This window comes from Oncorhynchus tshawytscha, linkage group LG25 (assembly GCF_018296145.1).
Source record: "Oncorhynchus tshawytscha isolate Ot180627B linkage group LG25, Otsh_v2.0, whole genome shotgun sequence".
Lineage (NCBI taxonomy): Eukaryota > Metazoa > Chordata > Actinopteri > Salmoniformes > Salmonidae > Oncorhynchus > Oncorhynchus tshawytscha.
The window spans coordinates 15856295-15879593 of record NC_056453.1 but is presented as its reverse complement, the minus strand read 5'-3'; the positions used below and the strand labels follow the sequence as shown (position 1 = coordinate 15879593).

Here is a 23299-nt window from a genome sequence, read left to right as displayed (position 1 = left end):
TTAGGAGTTCAAATCAAACTTTGTCACATGCGCAGAACCCGAACACAACAAATGTTTAGGGGTTAAGGTTAGGTAAAATAGGATTTTGAATGGAAATTAATTTTAGGTCCCCACGAGGATAGAAGAACAAAATGTGTGTGTGTGTGTGTGTGTGTGTGTGTGTGCGCGCGCAGAGGGGCATCACATACCTTTAAGGTACATAAGAAAAATGTCAAAGATACATTTAAAAAAACTGACAGAAAACCAAAAGCTGCTTTAGTAGTTAGACACTCAGAGTGTGAGTGAGTCTCTCTGGCTTGACTATGAAAACTGAAGCATAGAACAGAAAAATAACAATATATTTCTGGTAGTTGTCAAATCCATCAAATGACTATGGTATTATACACTGAGTATACAATACATTAAGAACACCTGCTCTTTCCATTCCATAAGACTGACCAGGTGAATCCAGGTGAAAGCTATGATCCCTTAATTATGTCACTTGTTAAATCCACTTCAATCAGTGTAGATGAAGGGGAGAAGTATTTTTAAGCCTTGAGACATGGACTGTGTATGTTGCCATTCAGAAGACCAAAAATGTAAGTGCCTTTGAACGAGGTATGGTTGTATTGTGCCAGGCACACCGGTCTCTGTCAAAAACTGCAATGCTGCTGGATTTTTCACGCTCAACAGTTTCCTGTGTATATCAAGAATGTTCCACCACCCAAAGGTCATTCCAGTCAACTTGACACAACTGTGGGAAGCATTAGAGTCAACATGGGACAGCATCCCTGTGGAACGCTTTCGACACCTTATAGAGTCATTCCCCGACGAATTGAGGCTGTTATCATGGGGGGGTGTTCCTAATGTTTGGTATACTCAGTGTGTGAAGGTGTGTAATGTCAGGTGCAAAAATTAAAGGACATTTCTTACAAGGCTTCTTCATGTAAACATTTGAAGGACAACATAGAATTTCTCAGGCACAGAATCATCATCATCATCATCATATTCTTCCTCCCTAAACTTCAGCATAATTGCACGTGGCTAAAGTTGGGGTTCAGGGGGTTGATATCTTCTTCCGGCTCACACCCAACAGGACATGATGTAACACAGGTCATGACCCCTGGTTGTCCTACAGTAACCATGGTACTGTAACCATAGAAAAATAATATAGATTATATTTCTATGACTGTAACTAATTCAGAGCTGGTTGAAAAGGACTGACAATGGGAGAGCAAAATAAGAAAATAAACAATAACAAACATGTAGCCCCAAGAATGAGCCGGCGGGGCAAAGGATGGGGGGGGTGAGAGAGATGGAATGGTGGCACGTCCGTCTGTCAAATCTGTCTGTCTAACATTCTAGAATGCTGTTCACAGCTGCCTCTAGAACCGAGTCTGTGTCAGGCAGGGTGGGAGGGAGGGGCAGGGGGGCTTGGGGGTGAGAGGAGGACAGGTGAGACAGGAACTGAGTCTGTACCGGCTCTGTCGACATCGCCGCTGTGGTAGTAGCAGCCACATTGCCATGGTGATAGTTGCTGTGGTTGCTAGAGGCAGCTTTGTTTCCATAGTTGCTATGTTGAGTCCTCCTCAGGTCCATGATACTCTTAAAAGAGTCTATTCCTCCTCTCCCTCCTCCCCCCGGGTCTCCATAGCCCGACTGGGGGTCTGTCCTGTAAGGGGGGTCTGTGGTCACCCCCCTCCCCGTCTGTCTACCGCCGTGGCTGGACGAGGGGGTGGAGAGAGGGTCCAAGGGGAGGCAGGGTAGAGAGAGGGGAGATGTCTTCACCCCACAGCAGAAATCTTCCAAGAAGCCATCTATGGAGGGAGAGAGAGACACTGATGAGAAAAAACAATGGTCCACACTTCCTCAATGGTCCACACCCCTGCCAAGTCCCGCCTCCTCACCTGGGTCCACCAGTATCATACGTTTGTCTTGTGTCAGGTTTTGGCGCTCCTCTTGGTTGAAGGTCCTGTCAATCATCACCATCTCTGAGGAGGGACTGGAGCGCTACAGGGAGGGGAAGGGACTTTCTGTTAGCACAACACTTTTCAAAGATTCTAAATAATTGTGTGTGTGCGTACTCACCTCAGCCTCCACCATCAGCAGTCGTCTGTATTTGTTGATCATGACCTGGGTCCTCTTCAATACCTGAGTCGCCATCGACTCAAACTCATCATCCACTGTTAAGAGACAGAATACAGTGGTTACACAGACACACACACACTAGTGGTGCATGGGTTGACACACAACCTGCAGTCCCAGCGGTTATGTCCGCAGGGCGGACGGGTTTAGGGTAATGAAATATGGCGTGGATGAAGGGCGGGCGGGTTGAATAAAGAGAAAACAATGCATTAAAAATCCATAAATGTATAATTATTGCGCAGTTCATATCTATAGGCTACATTGAGGTTTTTATTTAGGGACTAACTGTAAGTTTACCAAATACACACCAATTGCCAAATGTTTTGGGAACTTGGGCAGAAAAAGTTAGCGTCAATCCACTGAGACAAAAAGTCTGAGTTGAATTCAATAAGAGAAAAGCTGCGAAATGGAGAGTTGAAAATAAATAGGAGGGTCAGAACAGTAGGTAGCCTAATGTATGGGGAAGATTTGGTGAAGAGGTAAAAGAGGATGATTGCAGTGGCAGCTACGTTCTGTGTAATGATTGTGAGACACTATACCAATTCATATACAAAACCTACATTTTGACTCATGAACAGGAGTGGAGAAATATGATTTATTTCATTCAGCCTCTTGAGAGAATGTGAATGAGAGATAGGGACCGTCTGTAAAGGTGCTATCTTTATCAGCGTCATAAAAGCCGATAGTATTTCAACCACATAAAATATGCATCCAAGACGAACTGAAATCTTATCAGAAACATGTTTGGTTGTTTTCACAGCTTTTAATTTCCTTAAAACCGGTTAAACTGATGTAATTAGTTAATTATTATTTTTTTAATTGCATTTTGTCCCCGGTCCTTAAACATCTTAACTGCTTAAGAGAATGAGAGATTAAAAACTTTAACAATGTAAACTAGATTGAAGCATTCATTCTATCATTAAAGACACCTCTGGTATTCTCGGGCAACAAAGGCATATGGCTAAGCTTTCCCTAAAGTATATTGAATTCAATTGCCATAATTATAAAGCCTAAATAGTATATTACATAAATAAATTAAAACATAAAAAACAGGCTACGGCACCAGAATGCATAATTTGGCCACAAAGGATTATGAGCTTCTTTGAAAAAAACAAGCTGTGGATTGTTTTTAAAATCACATTGCCTCCAGCGGAAGGGCCCGCAATTTGGGCAGCGCACGCGGCAAATACCAAATAGATGATTGTTGAGTTGCGACTGTCAGTGAAAAGTAGAGAGGCCCAGCCAGGCTTATTGCAATATTTCAAAATACAATTACGGGAAAACATAGCTATTTTCTTTCCAAACTATTGCTGTAAAGCAGTGTTTCCCAAACTCAGTCCTCGGGACCCCAATGGGTGCACGTTTTGTTTTTTTGCCCTAACACTACACAGCTGATTCAAAGTATCAACTAATCATCAAGCTTTGATTATTTGAATCAGCTGTGTAGTGCTAGGGCAAAAAACAAAACTTGCACCCCTTGGGGTTCCCAGGACCAAGTTTGGGAAATGCTGCTGTAAAGAGAAGACAGTGAAAAGATCTGTCTTTTAGTTAGCAAAAATCGCAACTTAATTTAATGAACAATATAGCCTTTCTCAGGGATCATCAACTAGATTCAGCCGCAGGAAGATTTTCTCTTGTAGACTGCAAATTGACCACAAGAAGCCAAAACTGATAAAATATTTGACTAAAACATAATCATTTAAAACCTTGCTTACATATTTGAATACGATCACATACACTCAGTGGCCAGTTTATTAGGTAAACCCATCTAGTACCGGGTCGGAACCCCCTTTGTTTCCAGAACAGCCCAAATTCTTCAGGGAATGGAACCATTGCTCAACGAGTATCAAGGGACCTAACGTGTGCCAGGAAAACGTTCCCCATACCATTACACTACCGCCACCAGCCTGTACCGTTGACACCAGGCAGGATGGGGCCATGGACTCAGCTGCTTACGCCAAATCCTGACTCCGCCAACCGCATTACGCAACATGAACCTGGATTTGTCGGACCAGGAGATATTTTTCCACTCCACAATTATCCAATTTTGGTGATCACGTGCTTCTTATTTTTAGTTAATAGGAGTGGAACTCAGTGTGGTCGTCTGCTGTAATAGGCCATCCGTGACAAGGACCGACAAGTTGTGCGTTCTGAGATGCTGTTCTGAACACCACGGTTGTGCTGCGTTCGTGGCCCGCCTGTTAGCTTGCACAATTCTTGCCCTTGTCCTTCGACCTCTCATCAACGAGCTGTTTTTGCCCACAGGACTGCCGCTGACTGGATGTGTTTTGTCGCTCCATTCTCGGTAGACCCTAGACACTATCGTATGTGAAAAGCCCAGGAGGCCGGCTGTTTCAGAAATACTGGAACCGGCATGCCTGGCACCAATGATCATACCACACTTAGGTCACTCGTTTTGCCCATTCAAACATTCAATCGAATAATAACTGAATGCTCTATATAGCAAGCCTCGCCAACGTGACTCACTCTGTAGGAGCTAAACATTTGTGAAACAGGGTTGTGTAATTTTTTAAAAACTGTCCACTGAGTCTCTCTCTCTCTCTCTGCTAAGTGTGGCAATACTTTGGAACAGATTTCTGAAATTAAAATCACTTGAAGCTAATTTGCTTGTGTTTTTACAGTCAATACAAATATATATACACTACAGGTCAAAAGTTTAAGAACACCTACTCATTCAAGGGTTTTTCTTTATTTTTACTATTTTCTACATTGTAGAATAATAATGAAGACATCAAAACTATGAAATAACACATATGGAATCATGTAGTAACAAAAAAAGTGTTAAACAAATCAAAATATTCAAATAGCCACCCTTTGCCTTGATGACAGCTTTGCACACCCATGACATTCTCGGACAACCAAAAAAACTGACTGTGAAGATGTTTTGTCACAAACTGAATTTAGGCAAACTAAGCAATGTATAGTGTAAAGAATCATTGCACAATCTAAATCGCTGTGAACTTTCCAAATATCCAAAAATATTGTATTTTCAGATCTTTTAAGCTGGTCTTCAAAACCAAAAGTCAAATACACAAAAGCAAAACTTAACTGGAAGCATAGAAATAGTGCACATAGAACCAATCTGCTGCTTCTTAAACTTGCTTTCATTGAAAATGACAGATCTATAACTCACATTTCTATGTCAATTTGGTCAGGTTGCCCAAAAAGTTACATATTACAGCTTTAACAGTAGTATTACCCCTTTATGGCAACTATCCTTCTAGTGACTGGAGGCTAGTAGGCTACATGAGCACATCTAATGAAACAAATGACTATATTGGGATCGTGTGTATGTGTCCTATGTTGAGCTGCCCACCAAATTCACTACAACACCGCTATTTTGCACCCCATTATCCTAACCTGTAGGCTAATAGTATATTATAGTGGGAAAGTGAATGTTAATTAGACTATAGCCCATCTGCATTATATCCAACAGATGTGGGAGGAGTGAAGCAGGGATTTTACTCAAACGTGTCTGTGGGAGGAGAGGCAAAGGAGCTCATTTTAAGCGCTGTTTGAATATATTGAAATAATAATTTATCTAAATAGGCTTATTAGATCAACGATGATCAATGATCATAAGCTATATATAAATAAATAAATAATCACTGTGTGTGTGAGACTCCAAGGACCACATTAATTTACCACTTTACAGTGGAGACAAGGCTGATCTCCCCCGCACTGAAATGGTAGCATCCACTTGAACCACAGTGATGAACCCCAATTTTCCAGCCACACTAATATTTCAACTTTCAGGTCAAAAAAAGGTCAATCAGAACATTTTACATGGTAGAAAAATAAGAAATGTAAACAATTTCAACCAATTTTCTATTATTCAATTTCAACAAATGGACCCAAAGATGTATAATTTTTAACATAGAAACTAATATTCTATTATTCAATATCAACGAGTGTATTAGAACATTAGATTGATCAACGTTACCCCCTCAAGCCATAAATTGTTGGCAAGCGGTTACAGTGCACAAAATCTGGAACCAACAGGACCCTGAACAGCTTCCACCCCCAAGCCATAAGACAGCTAAACAAGACTGCTAAATAGCTCATCAAATGGCTACCCAGTCAACCTGCATTTACCTTTTTTTTGCACTAACTCTCTTACACTGTCTCTATGCACACACACTGGACTGTACTTACACTGACACCACAACACATACATACGTCTGCGCACACATGCATACTGATGCCACACACTCACTCACCACATATGCTGCTACTACTTGCCTAGTCATTTTACCACTACCTACATGTACATAGCTACAGTGCCTTGCGAAAGTATTCGGCCCCCTTGAACTTTGCGACCTTTTGCCACATTTCAGGCTTCAAACAAAGATATAAAACTGTATTTTTTTGTGAAGAATCAACAACAAGTCGGACACAATCATGAAGTGGAACAACATTTATTGGATATTTCAAACTTGTTTAACAAATCAAACTGAAAAATTGGGCGTGCAAAATTATTCAGCCCCTTTAAGTTAATACTTTGTAGCGCCACCTTTTGCTGTGATTACAGCTGTAAGTCGCTTGGGGTATGTCTCTATCAGTTTTGCACATCGAGAGACTGAAATTTTTTCCCATTCCTCCTTGCAAAACAGCTCGAGCTCAGTGAGGTTGGATGGAGAGCATTTGTGAACAGCAGTTTTCAGTTCTTTCCACAGATTCTCGATTGGATTCAGGTCTGGACTTTGACTTGGCCATTCTGGATATGTTTATTTTTGAACCATTCCATTGTAGATTTTGCTTTATGTTTTGGATCATTGTCTTGTTGGAAGACAAATCTCCGTCCCAGTCTCAGGTCTTTTGCAGACTCCATCAGGTTTTCTTCCAGAATGGTCCTGTATTTGGCTCCATCCATCTTCCCATCAATTTTAACCATCTTCCCTGTCCCTGCTGAAGAAAAGCAGGCCCAAACCATGATGCTGCCACCACCATGTTTGACAGTGGGGATGGGGTGTTCAGCTGTGTTGCTTTTATGCCAAACATAACGTTTTTGCATTGTTGCCAAAAAGTTCAATTTTGGTTTCATCTGACCAGAGCACCTTCTTCCACATGTTTGGTGTGTCTCCCAGGTGGCTTGTGGCAAACTTTAAAACAACACTTTTTATGGATATCTTTAAGAAATGGCTTTCTTCTTGCCACTCCTCCATAAAGGCCAGATTTGTGCAATATACGACTGATTGTTGTCCTATGGACAGAGTCTCCCACCTCAGCTGTAGATCTCTGTAGTTCATCCAGAGTGATCATGGGCCTCTTGGCTGCATCTCTGATCAGTCTTCTCCTTGGATGAGCTGAAAGTTTAGAGGGACGGCCAGGTCTTGGTAGATTTGCAGTGGTCTGATACTCCTTCAATTTCAATATTATCGCTTACACAGTGCTCCTTGGGATGTTTAAAGCTTGGGAAATCTTTTTGTATCCAAATCCGGCTTTAAACTTCTTCACAACAGTATCTCGGACCTGCCTGGTGTGTTCCTTGTTCTTCATGATGCTCTCTGCACTTTTAACAGACCTCTGAGACTATCACAGTGCAGGTGCATTTATACAGAGACTTGATTACACACAGGTGGATTGTATTTATCATCAGTAGTCATTTAGGTCAACATTGGATCATTCAGAGACCCTCACTGAACTTCTGGAGAGAGTTTGCTGCACTGAAAGTAAAGGGGCTGAATAATTTTGCACGCCCAATTTTTCAGTTTTTGATTTGTTAAAAAAGTTTGAAATATCCAATAAATGTCATTCCACTTCATGATTGTGTCCCACTTGTTGTTGATTCTTCACAAAAAAATACAGTTTTATATCTTTATGTTTGAAGCCTGAAATGTGGCAAAAGGTCGCAAAGTTCAAGGGGGCCGAATACTTTCGCAAGGCACTGTACCTCAATTACCTCGTACTCCTGTACATCGACTCAGTACTGGTACTCCCTGTATTTTTAATGACATGTTATTTTTTGTCATGGCCTACTCTACATCACTACGTGCTCATGCATTTTTACAAACAGTGATTGAGTTATATTATTAGCCTAAATTATGATTATCAAGTCCACACATCACATTAGGAATCAAGGTTATTGTAGTTATAGTTTTGCGTTTTTCTTTTCTTTTAGTTTGCCATTTTTTATTTGAAATTCAGTTTAGTTTCAGTTAGTTTGCAGATCCACTTTTGGGGCGGCAGGGTATCCTAGTGGTTGGAGCGTTGGACTAGTAACCGGAAGGTTGCAAGTTCAAACCCCCGAGCTGACAAGGTACAAATCTGTCGTTCTGCCCCTGAACAGGCAGTTAACCCACTGTTCCTAGGCCGTGATTGAAAATAAGAATTTGTTCTTAACTGACTTGCCTAGTTAAATAAAAGGTAATAAAAAAATAAATAAAACACTAGTTTTTATTTAGCTTAAGTTCTATAAAAACAGTTCAATTTTTTGTAGTTTCAGTTTTTTAGTGTTAGTAAAGAAAGTTGCCTATCTACTGTATGCAGGGGAGGCTAGGAGCCACGCACGGTTGAAGTCGTAAGTTTACATAGCCAAATACATTTAAACTCAGTTTTTCACAATTCCTGACATTTAATCCTCATAAAAATTATCTGTCTTAGGTCCGTTAGGATCACCACTATTTTAAGAATGTGAAATGTCAGAATAATAGGAGAGAATGATTTATTTCAGCTTTTATTTCTTTCATCACATTCCCAGTGAGTCAGAAGTTTACATACACTCAATTAGTATTTGGTAGCATTGCCTTTAAATTGATCAACTTTTGGTCAAACGTTTCATGTAGCCTTCCACAAGCTTCCAAAATAAGTTGGGTGAATTGTGGCCCATTCCTCCAGACAGAGCTGGAGTAACTGAGTCAGGATTGTAGGCCTCCTTGCTCGCACACACTTTTTCAGTTCTACCCACAAATGTTCTATAGAATTGAGGTCAGGGATTTGTGATGGCCACTCCAATACCTTGACTTTGTTGTCCTTAAGCAATTTTGCCACAACTTTGCAAGAATGCTTGGTGTCATTCTCCATTTGGAAGATCCATTTGCAACCAAGCTTTAACTTGTCATTGAGATGTCTTGAGATGTTGCTTCAATATATCCACATAATTTTCCTTGCTCATGATGCCATCTATTTTCTGAAGTGCACCAGTCCCTGATGCAGCAAATCACCCCCACAAATGATGCTGCCACCCCCGTGCTTCACGGTTGGGATGGTGTTCTTCGGCTTGCAAGCCTCCCCCTTTTTCCTACAAACATAACGATGGTCGTTATGGCCAAACAGTTCTATTTTTGTTTCATCAGACCAGAGAACTTTTCTCCAAAAAGTATGATCTTTGTTCCCATGTGCAGTTGCAAACCGTAGGCTGGCAGCGTCACACCAACATGTCAACTCCATGAACTTTACAAAAATCATGTGATCAAAGTAAATGACGTTTCTTCAGTTGCTTTTCCCCAACTGCGCCATGGAGCCATCGCATGCATTGTGGGCGGCTCTATTGTCAACCAATCATTAGGGTATTTACGTTTTACCCACACAAATACATGACTGAAACAGGAACAAATTTGCCAGAATTTATGTGTACAGTGGATATATTCAAATAAATGTGATATTTGAGGCTCTCTCTCACTAATCGATTATACAATGTGGAAACAATATTATATTATGATTTCAGTTTGTGTGATATGGGGGTTAGATGATTATTTTGACATTCTAACGAAAACATTTCATAAACAATGGCAACACTGCCATGTTGATTTGAGCCTTGCTGTTGGAAAACCACATTATACACTGACTACACCGCTCACATCGCATGCGCGAGCGTTGTAAAATAAATTTAGAAATCTATATTATTCCATTATTGCACCCACACTGCTCGCAGTCTGCGTTGCCAAGGGCTAAAATAGAAGTCAGTTCTATTTGTGATGCAGTGTGGGTGCAAGTCCTGCCTCTCCCATCTCCTCATTAGTTTATAGAAGCAGATACCCACGTACCATCTCATTGGTTATACCCACATAGGTGATTGAAAGACAAACTGTGTTGTCGGTCGTCGTGGTAATACTATGAAAGTTTAGATGCCAATCACCATATAAGTTAAAAGAATAAAAAACCTGGAAGGAGGAGAGATGACTAGAAACGATTCGGTTGACCGTTTTATTTGTGGATTAATTGTCGGAGTAGAAGACCTTGTGCATTTCAGGTAAAACAACAACTCAATGTTCATATCCCAGGACAAATTAGCTAGCAACAGCAAGCCAAGTGCAAGAAAGATAGCTAAATTGCCATAAATGTTTAATACTTTTGACCTATACCCAAATTAATGTAATTAGTTCAGAGTTTGTTTTGATATTTTAGTGTAGTGATCACTTTGATGTGGGGGGACAAAATAAATGTATGCACGATGGTGCGTGCGCAGCCGGTTTGGGCTCTGTGTTAGTGTCTGACTTTGGGCTGTCGCATATGCACCTCCGGGCGGGTGAACAAACAGCTGACCTTGGGAAAACTCTTCCCTGTTGGGCGGAGCTCCATGGAACACGTGGTAGGGGAGGAGTCTGTGCAGTGCGTCATCCAATGAGGTGAAGCGGGCGATGTCAGGTGACAGAACCCCCGAATGATCCATCCTCAACTGCTGTAGCATCCTGGAGAGACACACAGTACACTTATCACACACACATACTCCAGCAGCCCCCCAAGGGGGCGCCCAGCAAAACTGCTGTACGCCACTGACACGCACATATCCAGTCCCTAGTTAAAGTCTACACACCCCTTGCAGTCTTCACATTTTGCTGCCTTAAAATTCTATCTAAAAACAATTAAATGAAAACCAATCCAAAGTGAAAGAAAAATCACAGAAAATTCTACAAATGACTATGAAATGGAAAATTAGGATGTATTGATTGCATGTCTTCATACCCCAGAGTTAATGCTTAGTGGAAGCATCTTTGGCAGCCATTACAGCTGTGAATCATTTTGAATAAGATTCTACCAACCTTGCTCAGCTCTTAAGGCAACGTACATCCATTGTTTTTGTCAAAATTGCTCAAGCTCAGTACATTTGGTAGGGAATCATTGATGGACAGCAATATTCAAACCTTGCCTCAGTTAATTTTAAGAAGATTTAAGTCAGGGTGGAGACTGGACAATACAGGAACACTCAACACTCAAGAGAGCCATTCTTGCTATTTAGTTTCTTTTTGACCATTTTAATTGAAAACAATCACAGTAAGGCACTTAATTGTTACCCAGAAATGATTTGATATTGAGATAAAAACGGATGCATTGGACCTTTAAGGCAGCAAAATTTGAAAACTGTGCAAGGAGTGTGTAGATTTTCACAAGAGCACTGCATGCACTACTTACATTCCTCCTCTGGTGAGCTGCTGAGGGGCCGGCCTCTTCTGAGCACTGACCTACAAGAGACATATTTCAATATCATCATCATCACCACCACCACCACCACCACCACACAGGTCTGTAAACCCATGTTTCGCAATATTTCTATAGGCCACTATTAAAAAGAAGAGGATCCCATCCGCTTTCTATAGGCTAGGCCTACTATATTTATTTCTCAACTTTCCTAATATCAAGCACATCGCTTCACTTTATAAATCGGGGGGCGTGCCTACCTGACTAGCATGAAAATGAACCATGGGAAACGCTTCTTCCATTGGCTATTCAAGTGCATAGCCTAGTGGTTAGAGTGTTGGGCAAGTAACCCGAAAGGCTGCTGGATCGAATCTCCGAGCTGACATGGTACAAATCTGTCATTCTGCCACTGAACGAGGCAGTTAACCCACTGTTCCCTGGTAGGCCGTCATTGTATATAAGGATGTATTCGTAACTGGCTTGCCTAGTTAAATAAAAGGTTTCATTTAAATACAGATGACATGTATTTTTTGACCCTGCCTCTGTCCGTGAATGATAATGGCCCATTCTAAATCTAAAATAATTTCACACATATACTAAATAATATTTGTAAAGACAAGATTAAATTGAAAATAGTCTGATGGGTGAGAATATTATCACTTGTGAATGATGCCAAGCGTGTGCAGTCTAAGGCCAGAAACAGCACAACTTTTTCAAATCATCTCATGCATCATGTATCTTAGCCCATGGGCCTATGTTTTTAAGGTTTGTATCACAACTAAAGTGGCTAAATAACCTCAAACGTAGCCTATAGTCCCAAGACCCCTGGAACACAGTTGGAGAGCCCATAGCCTACAGAGCCTAGTGAAACGTGTTCTTATAAGCTTTGTTCAATCACGTGTGAAAACATAGTTTTGACTGAACACTATTTAAAAAGAGGATGCCAGCTTTCTCGTGCTGCCATATTTATTGCTTAAAATTTAAGCACATTAATACACTTCACAAACAGTGTAGCCTACCTGGCATATTAAAAACCTACCTGGCACAAAACAAAGAAAGAACGAAACAAACAACGAACCGTAACAAAGAGGTGTAACATACACTAACTCAAAACAATATCCCATAAAACACAGGTGGACAAAATGCTACTTAAATATGATCCCCAATTAGAGACAACGATAGCCAGCTGCCTCTAATTGGGAATCATACCAAACACCAACATAGAAAAACTAAACTAGAACCCCACATAGAAAATAATAACTAGAAAACCCCCCAGTCACGCCCTGACCTACTATACCATAGAAAAACAAAGGCTCTCTATGGTCAGGGCGTGACAAGTGCAGGCTACGGATTACATGTTTTTGTTTTTTCTGGGCCATTCTAAATAAAAATGTTATTAAGAATAATCTTATGGGTGAGAATATTATCAGTGCTTGTCAAATTGTGAATGAGAGACTGATGAAGTGTGTGCAGCCTGTGCAAGAAATCCTGCGCTTGCCTTTCATGTGACTTTTTTCAAATCATCATTAGAGTAGCATCATGCAGCCTTAGAATGTGTTAGAAATCAAAACATATAGCCCAACGTTTGTATCACAAGTAAAGTTGCATAAATAACTCTAAATAAAGCATATAGGAGGACCGGTTTCTTTGTTAACCGCTCAACACAGAATAGCTGCATGTGTGCACTACCTGAGAAAAATATCCTTTCTATTTTATTCAGCTATGTTCAATTGTATTCTTCTAACTATAAAATAATGCCACAAAAATTAAAAGGAAATCTTGCCTGCTAAATGATCTAGCATAGCCCACAGCCATACGGCATAACATAAGGACGACATATTTAGACCTGCCTAAAATAAATAATGGATTTATTGTGATGGTGTAGGCTATATTAAATGTATTTATTAGACTTTTTAAAATTCAGATGTTCCAAAGGTCTGCATTAGTGGATTGTAAGCAAAGCATGGAAGCTGGATATGTTAAACATTTTAAACAGTTTATGTTACTTAAAAGTCAATCAGTTATTGTGAGACAGACATGACAATCACCAGCTGACAACATTTCATGACCTCACACACACAGTGTATAACATGTAGAATACCTGCGTGTTTAGCGGGGCGTCTTGGCTGATGTAGGTCATTGTTTTCACAGCTAGGAAACAAATGAGAAACAGAAGTCAGGAGAGGGGTTTATATACATCTATAACAACAACACACAAAAACACAAACACAAACCTTTGTTTCCAAGGAGGTTGACGAGCTGTGTCTGAGCCTGCTTGTCCTGAGGAATTGGAGAACAAAACAATACAAAAACATATTATAGAAACGCATACAAAGAGGTAGTAATTAAGTGAGGAAGAGAGTTGTAGTTAATACCTGTGAGTACTCCTGTTCCTGTGAGGCAGTACCAGTACCAGAGAGAGACAGGGGGGAGAGGGAGCTGCTGTTCTGAGTCTGAGACAGTACGAGGCGCTGCACTGGGCTGCCCGACACCTGCCCTCGAACCCCAGTCGCCGTTCCAACCAGCGTCAGACGCCCCTGGTTTGATGCCGCCTGTACTGGGGCAGGGTTCGTACCAGGAAAATTCTGCCATGTTTGGGTCATGGCTCCTCCTACTCCCACCTGGCTGCCTCCCACCTGGATCAGCTGACCTCCCGCCGTCGCCGTGAAGTTCTGCCCGGCGACGAGCTGTACTGTGTTCTGATTGGCTAGCAGGGTTGATTGGGATGGGTCTGAGGGGCCATTGTGGTGGACCAGGTACTGCCCTGGGGGCAGGTTGGCCTGGCCTTGCTGCCCCTGGTTCTGCTGCCCCAAGGGAGAGTGGACCAGGATGGAGCCGTTAGCTGTGTAGTGTCCCTGGGCCGCGGTGTTAACCATGGTGGTGGTTGTGGTCTGGAGTCCCAGGCTATAGACTGTCTGAGCCCCAGCTTGAAGGGGTTTGGGCTGGATAGGTCTGACCAGGGCCTGGGTGCCCCCAGGTCCTCTCTGGATGATGATATTCTGCAGGGGGATGTTCTTAAAGGGCAAGCCTACCTGGTTCACCTGGCCCACTGGGGAGGGAGTGGCAAACACCTGCCCCCCTGCTGCTACTCCCCCCACCGCCCCACCTACCCCACCACCCTGCCGGAGGAGGATCTGCTGGACCCCTCCCCCGCCAAAGGACCCCAACACCTGGATGTGCCCCCCTGCCTGGCCATTAGGCAGCTGGGACACGCCCTGGAGGAACTGACCACTGGGAAAAGCTGCAGTCGATGTGGTGACCCCGCTGCCGTACCCCCCCGAGACCAGCTGGGGGGGGAATGGGGAGGGGGCCGAGGGGAGAGGAGGGGGAGGTGGTTGGGAGTCCAGCATGGCCTCCTGTTCCAGAGTCTGTTCAGTGATGTCTGCCTCCATGAGAGACTTCTGCAGGATGTCAAAGGGCTGGTCCTCTCCTCCGCCAAGATCCATTCCTCCTGGAGAAGCTTCTCCCCCCAGCTCATCCTCAATGAACGATAGGCTACTGGAAAGCTGGAGGCCCACCCCTGCTGAATCCTCAAACTCTTCATCTTTGAGGCTGGAGCCAGCCTGAGAGAAAGAGAACACTTTATAACTATGCAGGCTCCATCAGTTTATAAACCCATTACCAGCAGGTAAGTGCAGATTTATTTCTACTCACAGTGTTACTGGTGAAGAAGGTTCCGGCAGAGCCGTAAGCTGCGTTCGTCACGTCATCCTCCTCAATCTGAGGGAGAAAATACACGTCACTTCACCTGTATGCAAAGCAGCGTGCTAATATTCTATGACTTGAAATGGGCAAGGATGAACTAGTAGACCAGAGGGGGAGACACTCACAGACTTGTTGGTGGAGCCGTGGAGGTAGTCATTCAACGCCTGCACATCCCTGGAGGACAGAAGGAGGGAGAGAGCTTCAGTCAGAGAACATCCGAATTTGACTTTAGAAAAAATATATATATATAATTATTATTTAACATTCGTAACCCCCGGGCACCAGATTTATCTGTTCCACTTGCCATTACTAATGCCTTAGTGTTAGATGTTTGTAGATGTGTTATAGATAGTGTTTGTGATTTATGTGTTATATGGATTTACCCTATAATATCCAGAAGACGGCGATCGTCCTCATCATCCATGACACCTGAGTGAGGAGAGAGCAGAGAGAGGGATGAAGTGACAGGGGAGTGAAGTGAGTAGAAAGAGGTGTAATGGAGGAAAGGATAAGAGGAAGGGGGAGATATCCTATTTTAACTGTATACTGCAACTATGCTAAAAAGCTCATAAATGCAAAAGATCTTATTCTAAATCCTCTTGACTATTCTACATTGCTGCAACAATTCTTATGAATGCTTGTGAGCACAAAAGAGTTACGGAAAGTAATGCAGAGACATAAACAGTGAGACAACACAGAGGACGTACTGAGTGGGTGTGTCACAGGGGGATGGTGGCACCTGGGGAGGACAGGCTCATAGTAATGATTGAAATGGAGAAATAATGGAATGGTATCAAACAAGGTTTTTTTTAATATATTTCCATTCACTTCATTCCAGCAATTATTATGAGCCGTCCTCTCCTCAGTCTCCTCCTGTGTGTGTGTGTGTGTCTCAGACTGTATCTGCATTCTTATCTCTGGTGTGGTAACAGTTGTTGAAGCAATAAAACACTCACAGCTTTCTGACAGCGAGCATGGAATCATTCATTAACCACCACCTTTTATTTGCTGTGATGGAGTAGTGGGCAGAATGAGAGACAAGAGGGGAGAAAAAGAGAGATGGGGAGGCACAGAAAGAGAGAAGTTAAGAACAATGGTATTAAAAGTGCAGTATTGAGAGTGAAGCTCCCGCCCCTACCCATGTCTCTTCTCCTGCACATTGGTCTACTCTCCTGTCACCTCCCATTAAATGAAGATGGTCATCAAAGTGTAAATAACTCCACCCTGTTCCCTTTAAAATGTTGTTTGTTTGGGAGTTGAAGGTTTACAAAGCATTTGCTTTGTTTTACAGCCAACAACATTCCACAGAACTAACTCCAATGATGCTGGCTTTGTATTGTGGTGAAAGGGGACATAAAACAGTTAATAATGTGGTGAATAGCAATGAGGAGCAAAACAGTAAATGTAGCCTTAGAATATTCTCATGGTGAAGCTGTGTATTTTGTTAATTCAGAGCTGCAATGCCTGGGTTAAACAAGGTGGTGTTTTGAAAAATGGTATGCCACTGTAGGGGGCCTGTGATGTGTCCAACGGTAGCAACATTTTCATTTTTGACTTCTTTTGTGTCTTTCATTCGACGCCATGTCGAATGACAAATGTGATACATTGTGTCAAGTCAGTGAAGTAACATTGTGCTCTTGAACACATTTAACCAGTCGTTAAACAAAATGGCGACTCGGCCACCATCTTTGGTTGAGAAAGAAGCAAGCCTAATAAGGCTAAAAAAAATGCGTCATAAAATGTCTCAGCTACAATTGAGTAGCTCAATGTAGGGAATTACACGATTAATAGTTAATAAAACCGTTCGTTTTGGAATTGTGAAACAACTAGCTGTATTTTTGCTAACAGCCAAGATATCTAGCTAGCTGCTAGCATACGCAGTTAAGAGTGCCACTTTATATTCAGCTTTCCACCAACAAAAAAATGAATAAAACAGTAAAACTATATTTTATTTCACAAGTTACACCGATACACGTGCTCTTTGAAGGATCTCTTCAAGTGTGTCCGTTTTGAGATATTTGCTGACAACTACGACACCATCACCAGGTAAACGTTGGCTAATCGGCTAGCTAACCTCTAATGAGGTCCCTTCTCAACATTGGGGTTATTTTGTCATAGAGGCAGGATTAGCTAGCACCACTAAATATGGGGGGATATGTCTACACGTGTCAAATAACTGGCAGAAATGCACTCAATAAATCCTGGAATATTTAGCCAGTTAAATTTTCCAAATTTCACAGAATTTTGAGCATGTGGAAAACAAGCAGCGGCTAGCTAAAACGTTGTTAGCTTGCCAGTTGCCCAAGCTATTGAAAATCTGGTGTTTCCTCTCCCCTGCACCTAGCTTAGTCACCAAATTAGTGGTCGGAGTAGGCGTACAAGACGATATGGCTAGTCAGGGTCGGAGTCATTTATAAATCAGTTTATCCAAAGAATAGTAGACACATTTAGCTCCAATTGAATTTTGAAATAGTAATGACACCCTCCCAAATTGTAGCATCAATGTGCCATCAGACAAACAGCTAGCAACGACAGTCGTGCCACGGTTTTAAGCTTTGGAAACATCGTTTAGACCACCAGCTGATGTACAGCTTGCGATTTATGTCCAAAAATAGACTGAATCGACAGACAATGATAATCGCATTCGAGCACAAAAAGCCTGTCCTCCCAGCCTCTAGCTGGTCGCTGACGTGCTCTCTTTCTCTGCTGTGCTGGGGTAGACTTCAGAGGTTACCATTTGTCTCCTATTTAGCTCATCTGCCAGCATGCAAAGCAAAACGTCAGATTTCTCTCGATTGGCTGAACAGACATATTTCAATCGTGGAATTTACGACCGCGCGGAGTCTTCGGCAACAGCTCTTTGGGCTAGCTATTTGACCGCGGACTTTTACTTGTAAACATCGGCCTGTTCAAGGTTAGCTAGCCGTTGTCGCCTATTTAGAATCGTCGGATAGAATTCGTTCACACGGCTAAACAGTGTCGATACCTAGGTGTTTTTTTCGATTAGCATAACATAAAGACGACTGAAAGAAGGCAAACCCTTACTCCTGTCTCACTCCTCTTGAAACCCAATATCTCCATTTGGCAACTTTTAATTTGCTCCCCCCTCCTTCTCCTCCTCCTCCTTCTTCTCCCTCTCCCACTCATATTTTTCTCACTGTCCCTGTTCTGTCTCAGATAGATTTCTCTCCACTCTCACTCTCTTCCCTCCCCGAAGGAAGGGAGGAAGGAGGTTGTGTGTGTTTTTTCCTAGAAATTTTATCACAAAATTATAATACACTCAAAGGGAAACTCACCGTCATGAAAAAGCAGTGCCTTGTCAACGGGGTTTCCTCGCCATCACAGCACGGGTAGTGCCGCTCCAGAAGAAGGCAGTAACATCAGAGCATTCTACAGATAGCGAAGCAATATTCCATAGAAGTAACATAGAACGGACAAATAGTCACTACACTCTAAATACTGAAAAACTATGTTCTACCATTCATTAAAGTTTTTTTTTTAAACTTTCATGACAGATATTTCATAATTCTTCTCCCCTATGAATAGGAAATTGTTTTACAGTAGACTTGGCCATTATGAACGGTAGGGGGCGGGCCACTAGCAGATGCCACACCTTGATGTGGCTGATAAAGTAATTGAGGAAGCTGTACATTGTGGCAACAGAGAGATCAGCAAAACGAGGGCATTATTCCACTCACATACCCTCCAATGGGATATAGGATGGGGGAAACAGCTTTTATAAGTCATCGCCAATGTAACACAATTAATCATATTCACAGTGATGCTATGTACACCATGTTTCAATCAGAGATGGGGGTCATCCACACACACTGTATGTAATTCAGTCTATTCTGGTGTAAATTCATATAGGCCTATTGTGTTCCTTAAACTACAGACCCATTTCTTATACTTGCATCAGCAGTCTACACTGGAAGAGTGCAGTTATTTCTTCCTGCAGAAGAATTAACAGGTACTGTATGTGAAAGTGAGGTGTATGTGACATTGAGAAATGCATAATAAACTCTTCTACACCTACTGTGAAGGTGGCTACTGATATACTACTTTACTATTCTGAAATGTGTATTATATTCTCCTAGATTAAAGCTCAGGTTTTGCTTAATATGTGCACTGTCATCCTTCCACTTGCTTTCGCAATGGGGCACAATAAAACATGAACGTCATTATATATGGATATTTGCAGTGGTGTAAAGTTCATAAGTAAAAATACTTTAATGTACTACTTTAGTCGTTTTTGAGGGTATCTGTACTTTGCTATTTATATTTTGGACAACTTTTACTCCACTACATTCCTAAAGAAAATAATGTACTTTTTACTCCATACATTTTCCCTGACACCCAAAAGTACTTGTTACATTCTGAATGCTTAGCAGGACAGGAAACTGGTCCAATTCACACACTTATCAAGAGAAAATCCCTGGTCATCCCTACTGCATCTGATAGGAGTGTGACAGTGTAGGAGTGTGACACTAGCTCTCTGTAAATTATTATTACATTGTTTTAAATCATGCTGTCTGGTTTGCTTAATATAAGAAATTTGAAATAATTGATACTTTTACTTTTGATACTTAAGTATATTTTAGAAAAAACATTTACTTTTGATACTTATGTATATATAGACTTTTACTCAAGTAGTATTTTACTGGGTGACTTTCACTTTTAATTGAGTAATTTTCTTGTAACGTAACTTTACTTTTACTCAAGTATGAAAATGGGGTACTTTTTCCTTCCACCACTGGATATTTGTTATGGGTTTAAACAATTATGCATGAACATGGGTGGGAGTGGGAGACCATAGCAAACAACGCTCCCTAATCCACCAATGGAATGACGGTATAGTCACAAGAGAGGAGAGATTTATCCAATAAGAAGGCCGTTTGTTACGAAGCAACCGAAATCTCTTCCGTATTCAAACAACATCAGTGAAAACATGGACGTGGAGAGTAGTATTTGTCAGGGAAACGAGGATTCTGGTCCCAGTGAGTCCGGCATTAAGATCCCGGACAGGATGCTTAAACGAGAACAGGATAGGCTTGAGGACGTGGAGAGAAAGAAAGAAGCGAAAAATAGCCAGTCTGTCACGGAGGAGAAGAGTGGGTTCTTCACCGCGACGTTCAGTAGTGAAAGGGCAACTATCGAGGAGTTACTGGAGGGCTGCTCGGGGGCTACTGACCGCGCCCTGGCCACTCAAACCTTGGAGAAAGTGACTACTAAAACACAGTTCCTCCAGAAGTTTCTAAACGATAGCATGGTGTTTTTACCGCAGTACGAGCTGAGACAGGCCCAGGCGGCGCTCCAGAAACTACAGAACTCTCTGGCTGAGAAGAGAGACGAGATTCTCCCCAAGAAGAAGTTCGCCTTTAGGTCGCGCGCAGCAAATACACCCAAAGTAGACCCACCAGCTCCACCTGTAACACCTAAGGATTCTGGCCGAACTAAAGTGGACGGAGCCATAAGCCCCCCAGAGCAGTGTGGCTTCTCCCACTTTGAGGCCCAGGTAACAGTCCCTAACATAACAATATTCAATCATTTCTTCTGAGAATGTTTCTAGTCAATTGTGGTTTAGATTCTGCTCTTTGCAGGTATGTATCTTAAATGTCTGACCACTGCTTATTTTTGGCAGGTGCTGACCAAGTCTGGGGCGGAGATTAAACAACAGGATGTTCTACTGACCCACCTGACCAACTGCAAGGTCAGACTCCTGGGCTCCCCCAGCACCATCCACATCAAACACGTCCAGAACTGTGAAATCTTCTCTGGGCCAGTATCCAGCTCTGTGTTTGTGGACCACTGCACCGGCAGCACCCTCTCCTTCCCATGCCAGCAACTACGGACTCATCACACCACCGACACACAGGTCTATCTGCATGTCACCAGCCGCGCCATCATAGAGGACTGCCAAGGGGTGCGCTTTGCCCCTTTTGCCTGGTCCTACCTGGGTCTGGACCAGGACTTCAAGGTGTCTGGTCTGGACCGGGAGAGGAACAACTGGAACCAGGTGGATGATTTTAACTGGCTGGCCTTAGGTACCCAATCTCCTAACTGGTCTGTCATTCCAGAAACTGAGAGAAGAACAGAGTGGGACTCCTAGAGACATTAGTATACAAAGAGCCTGTAAACAAATGAAGCTCTTATTTTCATTCAGCCCTGATGTGACACAGCCTTACTTGACTTTGCTTTTCATGCTAATGAGTTCCATAGTACAGTTGTTCCATAGATGTCCTGACAGGATTACCCATTAAATATTGGGTAATATTCAGTAGCGTGCTGCCTGAAATCTTTATTTCTTCACAGGGAGGAAAAAGTTGCTGCATTTGTTTTCTCATGACTATACGATGAGCAATAAACAGAATGTCAACCACGTACTGTAACACCGCTTATTACCTGTTTATTTAATCAGGAAGAACAATCTTAGTCCTTAAATGCTGTCTTATGTTTACAAACAGCACTTCTGTCATTCTCCCATCTATAAAGCACTAAATACCTCTTCTTCTGACTAGGTGGTCTGGAGTAAATACTAGATGTGAATAAAGGGTTTGGCTGACGTCAACCAATCTGTCTTTCGTACGCTTGTCTTTAATTGTGCATGAAATAATTGACTGAAACAGTTAGGGGTGATGTTATGCAGACCTCTAGGAAGAGGGAACGCAACACCCTGCTACAACTCCACTCCCTGTGGAGTGAAAGAGGAATGGGACTGTAGATGTAAGGATGACAAAAGGCAGACAATTTACCGTTTACTGGAAATTTATTCCTTCTCACAAATTTGCGGAAAAGGTTGAACGGAACCAAAGAAAGTAAATGTCAAAGCCCCCTCTACCTTACCTGCCTACCCACTACTTACATAACTTAGCACCACCTGGTGTTTGAACCAAAATACAGGGAGTTGTCTGCCCAGGTCTTACCTAGTGCATATAGACAGTAAATACTACAGTTTATGTATGCCCGCAGGCCTCTTGCCTAAGTACTCCCTAGGTGCCTTCCCCTTCCCCCTGGGAACAACTGAAACAGAATACACATGTAAGTAAACAATTTCAATAATCAAAAACACTGCGTCCTATGGGGACACACATACCTTAGAAGCAGCGGCTATAAAGTACTTAACCAAAACCGGTCTCTCAGCAAAAACAGGACATACTAATAATCTCTGTCTGAGCAACAAACACAGAACATAACCATCAGCTCTCTGAGAAACAACCAACACAGGATATATCAATTTGCTCTCTTAACAACCAACACGGAACACACTAATCATCTCTCTTCTGAGCAACAAAACACTGGTTTATATAGCTGGAGAAGGAGTCTGTAATGGGATACAGCTGTATCCTCTGACGTGAGGGCGGGGTCGGCGCCAATTAGCAATGTGGCCGACCAATCAGCTGCTTGGGGGAATTTCAGGAATCCATCCTGAAACACACACATACAAACAAAACCCCACAACACAGAAACTGGGGAACGTAACAGGTGGTTTCCCGTACACAGATTAAGCCCAGTCCTCAAATTCCTAGGAATCTCAATTGAAAATGCTGTTTAGTCCAGGAGTTGTCTTAATCTGTACATGCCCCAAATGGTTTCTTCCCCTTTCCACATCCTGTCCCCACTCTTCCCATGAGATAGCTAACTCATTCGAGGTCAATATCATTCTGCGGTAGTGACAGTACGAACCTCCGCCCCCGGGTACACTAACACCAGTATGCTCTTCTGGTTTCTCTGATCTCTGGCTCTGTCACAAGTTCTGCCAACTACTGCAGCTGTCATCAGGTCTGCTGGCCTGTTGTGCGTCCCAGTGTAGCTCACATGTACACTAGTCTATCATGTCGTTAATTGAATGCACTGACAACCACACATCTCCCTGCTCTCTTATACTGTACACATCACAATCCTAACTTTGCTGTGCAGTGAAGAAGCTCCCATTAGAAGTTAGTTATTGGTCTACCAAACTGCCATCAGCATACACTGATAGTTCAGTTAGTGTAGGCACAAACACCTATAGCTAAATCTGCCTGCTTCCTTACTACAGGCGAGAGACTGGCAGGTTGTTGATATTGACTGCTGAGTGTAGGTGGAGCTAACT

General features: G+C 42.3%; 2 protein-coding genes across 5 annotated transcripts; one reads left to right on the top strand and one right to left on the bottom strand.

The window, feature by feature from the left end:
• Positions 1-744: 744 nt before the first annotated feature.
• Positions 745-18778, bottom strand: bicral (BRD4 interacting chromatin remodeling complex associated protein like). Of its 4 annotated transcripts, none has more exons than XM_024387808.2 (13): positions 18504-18777; positions 16164-16215; positions 15591-15636; positions 15333-15381; positions 15157-15222; positions 13878-15065; positions 13737-13782; positions 13604-13653; positions 11497-11546; positions 10630-10775; positions 2068-2162; positions 1887-1989; positions 745-1796 (listed from the first exon to the last, which is right to left on the bottom strand). In XM_024387808.2, the coding sequence occupies exons 2-13, from the start codon at positions 16189-16191 to the stop codon at positions 1333-1335; spliced, it is 2331 nt and encodes a 776-aa protein (XP_024243576.1). In that variant the 5' UTR covers positions 16192-16215; positions 18504-18777; the 3' UTR covers positions 745-1332. The 4 variants fall into 4 exon arrangements, with proteins under 4 accessions (XP_024243576.1, XP_024243577.1, XP_024243578.1 ...); XM_024387809.2 differs by lacking the exon at positions 18504-18777 and adding an exon at positions 18253-18426; XM_024387810.2 differs by lacking the exon at positions 16164-16215 and having other exon boundaries at positions 18504-18778.
• Positions 18779-20112: 1334 nt separating this feature from the next.
• On the top strand, positions 20113-21785 carry tbcc (tubulin folding cofactor C). Its single transcript, XM_024387288.2, has 2 exons — positions 20113-20722; positions 20849-21785. Exons 1-2 carry the CDS (start codon positions 20156-20158, stop codon positions 21314-21316), a joined length of 1035 nt encoding a protein of 344 aa, XP_024243056.1. The 5' UTR covers positions 20113-20155; the 3' UTR covers positions 21317-21785.
• Positions 21786-23299: the final 1514 nt, after the last annotated feature.

Coding starts and splice junctions, on each gene's coding strand:
- tbcc (XM_024387288.2), top strand. CDS start 20,156: ATGGACGTGGAGAGTAGTATTTGTCAGGGAAACGAGGATTCTGGTCCC. Junction 20,723..20,848: donor TCTCCCACTTTGAGGCCCAG/GTAACAGTCCCT, acceptor TATTTTTGGCAG/GTGCTGACCAAGTCTGGGGC.
- bicral (XM_024387808.2), bottom strand. CDS start 16,191: ATGATTCCATGCTCGCTGTCAGAAAGCT. Junction 15,637..16,163: donor ATGCTCGCTGTCAGAAAGCT/GTGAGTGTTTTA, acceptor CTCCTCACTCAG/GTGTCATGGATGATGAGGAC. Junction 15,066..15,156: donor CCTTCTTCACCAGTAACACT/GTGAGTAGAAAT, acceptor TCTTTCTCTCAG/GCTGGCTCCAGCCTCAAAGA.